General features: G+C 44.8%; 1 protein-coding gene across 1 annotated transcript in view; it reads right to left on the reverse strand.

The window, feature by feature from the left end:
• The window catches only part of LOC126402153 (taste receptor type 1 member 1-like), a 36,967-nt gene that overhangs the window by 15,917 nt on the left and 11,714 nt on the right, over positions 1–9,336 (reverse strand). The window contains exons 4-5 of the mRNA XM_050063878.1: positions 800–1,486; positions 318–501 (exon numbers count right to left, since the gene is read on the reverse strand). Of these exons, the coding sequence (XP_049919835.1) occupies positions 318–501; positions 800–1,486 (871 nt within the window). The remainder of the gene's footprint in view (positions 1–317; positions 502–799; positions 1,487–9,336) is intronic.

The raw sequence follows: 9,336 nt of genomic DNA on the forward strand, positions 1-9,336 counted from the left end.
GTCCTGCCATTGGTCCCGTCTTGCTGGCTGTCCTATTTATAGAGCTTGTAAGTTGCGTGTTTGCGTTTCCGGTACATGGGACCTTAAAAATCGATTTCTCATAATGTATTTAAATGGCTAGATGAAAATTATTTTCTGGTCCTGTTTGAATTGTGCCATGAATTTCACATATGTTGTTTGTGAATTTTTAATATATTTTTTCGTGCAAAGACGGCTACAATTTAGCGGGAAGAAGTTTGATACTGTGTGTGAGAGCGCTTTGTGGACTACAGCTCTTTGCTGCTCTCGACGCGTATGATATACGTCACCACTCGCACTCGGAACATGGCTGTGTCTCTGGTACACTTCACTGCCTTCTTCCAAGGAGAGGACAAAAGCCTTAAGCGTGGTGAAAACCACTACAAGTCTGTTCTTGTTGGAATGGTGACATTTGGGTACGAAACACACCGTCACCTTGATCTGATGGCTCCGTAGATCGTGGTAGAAGACGCAGCAGCAGCACTGTGAGTTGAGAAGTGGAGGGAAAGCGTGATGACATGACGTCACAGAGGCGACATGTAGTCTTTCTCATTACGTTGTTTCCACAGCCTGTAACTGAAGAATCATACAATAAACTGTCAAACTCTTAACATGAAAAAATAATATTTAGACCCACACAAAATATTTGTGTAATCCAAGGCATTTAATGACTGGAACCAGAAAATAATAATTTTCTCTCCATTGACTCCCATTCATATTTTCTGAGCCTAGAGGTCCGATGGGGGTCTACCGGAAGGGGCGTGACTTACAAGCTCTATACAGACACCGTTTGGGCGCTATTGTGTAAGGCGTGAGTGATGGCGTATACAGCAGTATAAACAGGAAAATTAAAAGATGGATCTGCAGCGATGACATCTTCTGCACTCAGGCTGCTGCAGTTGCAATCCTGATTACAAAACATATTTTGCTCTGTGTTTTCACAATGAGCCTGGCTTCTGGAAGAATGGATAAAATCACTGAAACCAGGAATTGTCAGTCTTGGCTCAGCAACCCCAATTACAGTCCCAATATTTTTGATTCCTTTCTTCTTGGGGAGCTTCTTGTTCAAGGACCACGCATCCACTGCTATCCACACTTTGTTGGTAATGTTTAGTTGTATTGCTGACTCAATGAGAGCTTCAACAGTCCATTCAGGAGCAAAAACAATAATGACACCTATCCTCTGTGCCTCTATCTGTTTGAATATTTGAGAGTGATCTGTGTCGTGATTCAGGGCTTTGGTGTACGGAAGGCAGATCTCAGTGTCCTTTATCCTTTCTATGAGCAAGTACAGTCCATTGATGCCATAATCCCCATCAATGTAGAGGAAAGCAATCCAGCGCCAGTTGAAGTGCTGCACAATGTCAACAACTGCCTTTACGACGTCTTGATTGGTATGCACTGTTTGAAGGAAAGAGGGAAACATCTCTTTTCTTGAAAAGATAGAACTGGAAGCTGCATAACTGACCTGTTCAAAGAGTCATAGAGAAACTGATTATTTTCTCTGTGACAAATTGTCATGACTTAAAAGCAGTTTACATTTTTTACAATTACTTTTGTGTTTTTATTACTCGATTTATCTGGTAAGAATATGCTAAAATACAATGATTGGCAAATTTACCATAGGAATGAGATTCATCATGAAGAGAGGGGCCACAGTCCGTGCTTCAGTGCTTGTAGAAGCGCCGACCAGTGCTATCACTTTGGACAGATTCTTGTGTGGTTCATCCCAAGGTTGGATCAAGCCGTCGACGGAGATGAGGTTTAAAAAATCTGGGAAACTGTGCGTATCTGAGCAGTGGTCAAATATCTCATAGCCGAGAGATACATTTGGCAGGAGGCTGGTGGAGTTATTGATTTCCTCTACAGAGAATCTCATCACCTGAAACCTTCGATAGCTTGAATTAAGTAAGTGTTCACTGTGGGGAGAGGAGGGACAGGGAGAATATGAGAATTAGTTTCACTGTTCAAGAATAAGGCAACAGCATTGTAAAGTCCATCCAACCATGGACATCTAAAACAGGATTTCATGGAAATCATATTTTGAATAGAATGTGCTCCTGGCTATATCCATTGAGCTGACGTGTGAGGCAAAACTCTTAATGACATAATCAGATACAGCAGGCGCTCTGCATTAGTTTCATAAGGTATGCACTTGGATTTATTTTAAGACTCACCTGTAGCAGCTGATGGCTCTTGGTCTCTCATGATTAACAGGGTCACTATGACGAACATCAAAAACTCCACCCAACATGTAATCTCCCTCAAGATGAAACTCCGAGGTGCATTGAGCCAAAGCATGGAGAAAACTTCCCAGGAGACACAAAGAAACAAGAAAATGTTTCATTGTTGTAGTTAACACCACCAGCGCTAACCGGCGGACCAACACCACCAGCGGCCCTCAGCGGGGTCGCGCCGACGGCTATTAGCCCAGCAGCTGAGAGGTCCACGCTAACACCACCAGCGCTAACCGGGGAGGTAACACCACCAGCGGCCCACAGCACGGTCTCGCCGACGGCCATTAGCCCAGCAGCTGAGAGGTCCACGCTAACACCACCAGCGCTAACCGGGGGACTAAGACCACCAGCGGCCCAGCAGCTGGGGACTGGTGGCGGCGCCCACCATCCCGACACTGACACCGTCACCTCAGCAGCGGCTCACCTGCGACACCCGGGCACCATCACCTCAGCAGCGTCCAACTCAGCGGAGCCGCGCCGAGGGCAAACGGCCCAGCAGCTGGGGGTTGACGGCGGCATCCACCATCCAGGCAACATCACCTCAGCAGCGGCTCACCTGCAAAAATGACCTCCCTATCTTCAATCTGGAGGAAATCACTAAGCTGAGGTGGGAAAGATAAGAGGAAGATCTCTCAATTCTTCGAAAGCCAATGATGCCTATGGGCTGGACATCAACTTCCTAAAATCAAATGCTGACCACCTGGCAAAACCACTTACACATCTGGTTAACCTGTCGATCAGTCAACGCACCGTTCCATCACAGTGGAAGGTTGCCATGGTTACACCTATCTTTAAATCTGGTTCCAAAACTGATATGACAAATTACAGACCCATAAGCATTCTCCCAATTATATCTAAGGTGGCCGAGAAGTGGATGGTCAGCCGAATTACCAAACATCTGGATAAGGGACATACCCCCCTGCATCATATGCAGTTTGGCTTCCGAGCCCTGCACTCCACTGAAACAGCCACCTGTATGCTTACTGAAAAAGTGAGGTACCTTCTGGATGGTAGTCCCTGTGCCATGGCAGTGTTTCTCGACCTGAAAAAGGCCTTTGACACGGTGGATCACCAGGTCCTCCTGTCTAAATTATCTCACTTTAATTTCTCTCCAGAGGCTATTCAGTGGTTCAGATCTTACCTGTCAGGCAGAGAACAATGTGTCTGCATCAACAATGTTAAATCTCCCTATCTCAGTTGCTCTGTTGGGGTTCCGCAGGGTTCCATACTTGGGCCAATATTGTTCTCTTTATATATTAACGACCTACCAGATGTATGTAATAATGTCCATTTCCAGATGTATGCAGATGACGCCGTTATCCTCACTCACGGTAAAAGCTATAGTGAGTTGTCCAAGACTCTAACAGCTGTCATGTCCAACATTCAAGAATGGCTCACTGCCTCATGTCTACATTTAAATACCCAAAAAACAGTAGTATGGCTTTTTCTAAAAGACCTGTTGATCTGCAGAATTCCAACGTGTTTCTGAGAGGGGAGGAACTCAGTTTGGTGACAGAGTTTAAGTATCTTGGAGTTACTTTAGACCCAACTTTAACCTACAAAAAGCACATGAAAAAAGTAATCAGAACAGCTAAACTCAATCTGAGCAACTTCAGACAAATAAGATCTTGTCTAACTGAAGAAGCAGCAAAAGTATTCATGCACTCTATGATATTTTCACATATTGAGTACTGCTCCATAATCTGGTCACTGACGGGTAAAACAATACTCAAACCTATTGAGTCTCTCTATAAAAAAACTCTTAAAATTTTTGACAAAAAATCTTTCTTCTATCATCATTGTGATATTCTAACACGCCATAATCTACTGAGTTTTGACAATCTCATTACTTTCAAACGTGCATGTTGTGTGTATAAGATCTTGAACGGACTTGCACCCCCACCCCTGAGTCAGTTTTTTAAACGTAAATCCACCAACAGTACCAACACTAGAGCAACTACAAGAGGAGACTGTGAAATCCCGTTTAGGCGCACTTCCTGCTCACAGACTGCTCTATCAGTCAGAGGCAGCAAAATCTGGAACAGCCTTCCAACCTCCATGAGAGACTGCTCTACATTTCTAATTTTTAAAAGGCATTTGAAAGACTGGCTCAAGGCAAATCAGACCTGCAGTCACTGTTAAGTGACTGTATATAGCCCCCCATGTCACTGCAGATGCCCCCCTCCCCGGACATGTGCAGTGACATGGGTAAATCTGCACCTCATGATAACATGACAGCACTTTACAAATGTACCACCTCTTCTCAATCCATCTTAGCACACTCCAACAAGAAATCCTGTTCTGGTCTCTGCATTGCTGCACCTTCATTCCATCTGTCCACCTTTTGACAGCTCATTTCTCCCATTCCCATCCCATTCAAATTCAACTTAAACTTAACCTTTACAGTGAAAACTGCCGTGAGCACTGCAGCACTTATATGAGCACTGCAGCACTTTATTACCTTACTAATTATATTCATATGATACATTATGTCATGATCGTCTGTATTATTTTGCACTGTATGTATTGGTTTTGTTGTGTTTCTCAATCCATCTTAGCACAACTTCAACAAGAAATCCTGTTTTGGTCCTTGCATTGCTGCACTTCCATCCCATTTATCCACCCCTGACAGTTTCAACTCTCCCAATTTAACTTATTCTAATTTAATTAAATTTAGACTTTCACTGTGATGACTTTTATGGGCACTGCAGCACTTTATAACTTCATATACACTATGCCAGTGACTCATGGACTTGCATTGTTTTGTCTATTCACTATCCATAGCCTCTCGATCAACTATTTTGCACTGTATCATATTGCACTGTACGTATTGGTTTCTCATTGTGAATTATTGTCTATCTGTTTATTATTTGTTTTACATATTATGACTTATGTGTCCCTGTTTTTGTTTGCAATTTGTTGTTTTATAAATTATAACTTCTGTGTTCCTGTTTTTGTGTTTTTTAATGGCCTGAGGTCTTTTTAACATCATGCCGGAGGACTACAGTTGAAAATTAGCCTTTGGCTAACACCGGCACATTTACAGCAATGTTCATTAATGTGCACTGTCCTCTAAATAAATAAAAAAAATTATAATAATAATAATAATTATTTACCAATCTGATGTGTTAGCCTCTACTGTTTGTAAGTTATGAGACACTGGTGAAGGCTACACCTCAGTGATCAGTTCCATTAACTTGAAAGACAATACACAAATCAGTATGCAAAAATACTGCAATGACTGTCCCAGAGTCTGTGAGATGTACACACGCAGGGTTTAACAGTAATTATGTGTATGGACGTTTATTGTTCCCATCATGAATACATGTAGTAAAGCTGAAGTTCCATGTTCCTGAGCTAAATATTCAGCTCACATTTTAAACTTTTGTTTTTTTAAATTTGTGCCACAGTCATAAGACTATAAAAATTTGAAATATATTTATGTTAAAAATTAATGGAAGACACTTTCCCTCTGTTAAAAGATTTGGGGTTTTTAGTTTACCTTAGCAGCCCAGCTCAAAACAAGTAAGGCTTGTAGTGCCCATTAATTTAAGGAGACAGTTTCACTCATCTTCCTGTGACAGGAAGTCACCTTTAGGAAATTCCAGTGGAGTGATACCGTGTGCCCAGATCAAATTTTTTAGTTGTGTGTCTGTTAGCTCTCCTCCATGAATACCTAATATGAAGCCGAGACACCTGTTTGAAGGGACACAGTGTCTTTTATTAGCATTTGGGGTAAAAGAAAAAAGAACCGCTCAAGTTTTGTTTTCTAATTCTACCAAAGACTGCAACTTCTTTTTCAGTGTGGTTCCTCCTTGGTGGCTTCATACTTCCCCCATGGGGTTTAAAAAAGCAAAAAGCAGCATCAGCTGCTCACCTGCTACTGAACAAATGCAGACCAATCCTTAAAATGTAAAATCATACCCCATCATGGTGCTCATATTTACATCAAATGCCAAACTAATTGTATTTTTTCTAATTGTATTTTTTATGTTACTGTCCTGAAATCACAGCTTGTGTTCATGGTGCATGATGAAACATTAGCTTACAGACTTTTGCATTTGGTTGCATTTATAGTATTTTCTGTTTAATCCAAAAAACACTTCCTGGATAAACTGCAATGTTTGCATGACTCCAGTACAGCTGCAGTGTCAGTGTATGCAGTGCATGTACTATAGTGTGTCAGTCAGTGTATGCTTTTTACATTGATCTGCAGAAGACAAGATAAAGAACATCGCAAGAATAGGCCAGAACACTGGCACCTTTAAGGCTTCAAAAAATGTGAAAATCATAGTGATACCCACCCACCGTCTGAATGTGTCATGTATGTCTAAGGATATTTCATGTTGGAATCAGTGTGGAGAGAGTGATGAATATACTATTCAGTACTCTACTTTTATCTAGCAATTTTAAAAACAACACAGTCATTTATTTGAGCCACATGGAAAGGGGAACCAAAGATTATCTTTTAATACACTATGCAAATGCCAGCTGCATGACTGATGCAAAAACATCTCTCCTCTCTACCAGCTATAGTACACAAGAGGACAAAGAGTTTGTATAAACAAACTCAAAGCTGTAAACAAACTGTTAATAGTCCAGCACAGAGAAATGTGGACCTAATGTTCAGCATTTTCATCCATTAAACCATTTTTTAATGACTAAAAGATGTCAACTTACTTTTTGAAAATTTGTCAAGCCAGGCTAACAAGAGTCTAAGATTTTACATGTAAAGATTATGCAGCACAGTGCATTCTGGTAGATGTATGTTTTCTACCTCTTGAGCAAAGGCAAATGCCACAGCCCTTTTCCTCCTTTTTATCTTGTCATGTAGCACCAATTCCTCCGAGAATCGCCACCTTAACGTGGTGGAGGGGTTTGTGTGTCCCTGTAAACCTGGGAGCTGTGTTGTCAGGGGCTAATAGCCCCTGGTAGGGTCTCCCAAGGCAAAGTGGTCCGAGGGGAGGGACCAGACTAAGAGTGATTCAAAAGACCTCGATGACACAAACTTTTCGGGAGGTGAGCACCTCGCCCGGTATGGGGACACCGGGGCCCCCTCCTGGAGCCAGACCCGGGGGGAGAGCTCGCCAGCAAGCATCTGGTGGCTGGGCCTTAGGCCATGGGCTCAGCCCGAAGAGATTACATGGAGCCGTCGCAAATAGAAGGTCTCTGACTGTTGTTTGTGCGTATGCACTGAACAGCAGTGCGGAGTACCTGGCCTTCTTGGAGTCTCTTAGTGGCGTCCTGCAAGGGGTGCCGGCTGGGGACTCCCCCAGTTCTCCTGGGGGACTTCAATGCTCACGTGGGCAATGACGGAGAAACCTGGAGGAGTTGATTGGTAGGAACGGCCTGCCTGATCTGTACCTGAGTGGTGCGAGTCATGGACTGGCCATAACGAACACCATGTTTGAGCACAGGGAGGTTCATAAGTGTACCTGGTACCAGAACGGTCTAGGCTAAAGATCGATGATCGACTTTGTGGTAGTGTCATCAGATCTACGGCCATGTGTCTAGGACACTTGGATGAAGAGAGGAGCAGAGCTCGGGAGGCTATGGAGAAGGACTTTCGGTTGGCCTCAAGGAAGTTCTGGCAGACCGTTAGCCGACTCAGGAAGGGAAAGCAGGGTTTGTCTCAGGCTGTGCTCAGCAGAGAGGGAGAGCTGCTGACCCAAACTAGGGACATTGTCGGGCGGTGGAAGGAGCACCCCTGAACCCGGCCATCACGTCCACCGTGAACGAGGCAGAGCCTGAAGACTTGGGGGACCTCTCGCTCATATCCCTGGCAGAGTTTGCTGAGGTAGTTTAAAAGCTACCCAGTGGCAAGGCACTGGGTGTGGATGAGATTCGCCCTGAGATGCTGAAGGCTCTGGACACTGTTGGGCTGTCTTGGCTGACACACCTTTTCAGTGTTACGTGGAGGTCGGGTACGGTGCCTAGCCAGACCGTGGTGGTGGTCCCCATCTTCAAAAAAGGGGACCAGAGGGTGTGTTCCAACTATCGGGGTATCACACTGCTCAGCCTCCCGGTAAGGTTTACTCCAGGGTGCTGGAAAGGAGGCTCCGACCAATTGTCAAACCTCAGATTCAGGAGGAGAAATGCGGATTCCGTCCTTACCGTGGAACAGTGGACCAGCTCTTTACCCTTGTGAGGCTGCTGGAGGGGTTGTGGGAGTTTGCCCATCTAGTCTACATGTGCTTTGTGGACTTGGACAAGGCTTACGACTGCGTCACTTGGGGGGTGGGGGTGGGGTGTCTTGTGGGGGTTACTGCAGGAGTAGAGGGTGCCAGGCTCGCTGCTACGAGCCATCCGGTCCCTGTATGACCAAAGTGAGAGCTGTGTGATGGATCGGCGAGTCTTTCGATTTACTGGTCCATCTACGTCCCAACCGTCACCTATGCTCATGCGGTCTGGGTAGTGACTGAAAGAATGAGATTGTAGATACAAGCAGCGGAAGTGAGTTTCCTCCGTGGGGTGGCTGGGCTCAGCCTTAGAGACAGGGTGAGGAGCTCGGACATCCGAAGGGAGCTCGGAGTAGAGCCGCTGCTCCTTCACGTTGAAAAGGGGTCAGTTGAGGTGGTTCGGGCATCTGATTAGGATGCCTCCGGGGCGCCTCCCGTTGGAGGTGTCCCGGGCACGTCCCACTGGTAGGAGGCCCCGGGGCAGACCCAGAACACGCTGGAGGGATTACATATCTTGTCTGGCCTGGGAACGCCTTGGGGTCCCCCAGGAGGAGCTGGAAAGCGTTGCTGGGGAGAGGGATGTCTGGGGTGCTTTGCTTGACCTGCTGCCCCCGCGATCCGGCCCCAGATAAGCGGATGAAAATGGATGTATGGATGGATGTAGCACCAATTTCAAAGGAATTTACATCTTTTTACTGCATAGACAGTACAGTGTGCATGGTACAGCAGATATGGTCAAACAAGCTTATAGATGGCCCACATGAGGGGTAGCATGTTACAGCACGAGTTTCTCAACTATTTTAGCTCAAGACCAACAAGAGAAATTTGGTGTCCCCCCAGGATCCAGTCTTACAATAGTATATCATGGATTGCCACAAAATATATACATTTAATGAAGCGAA

This window comes from Epinephelus moara, chromosome 16, assembly GCF_006386435.1.
Source record: "Epinephelus moara isolate mb chromosome 16, YSFRI_EMoa_1.0, whole genome shotgun sequence".
Classification (NCBI taxonomy): Eukaryota; Metazoa; Chordata; class Actinopteri; order Perciformes; family Serranidae; genus Epinephelus; species Epinephelus moara.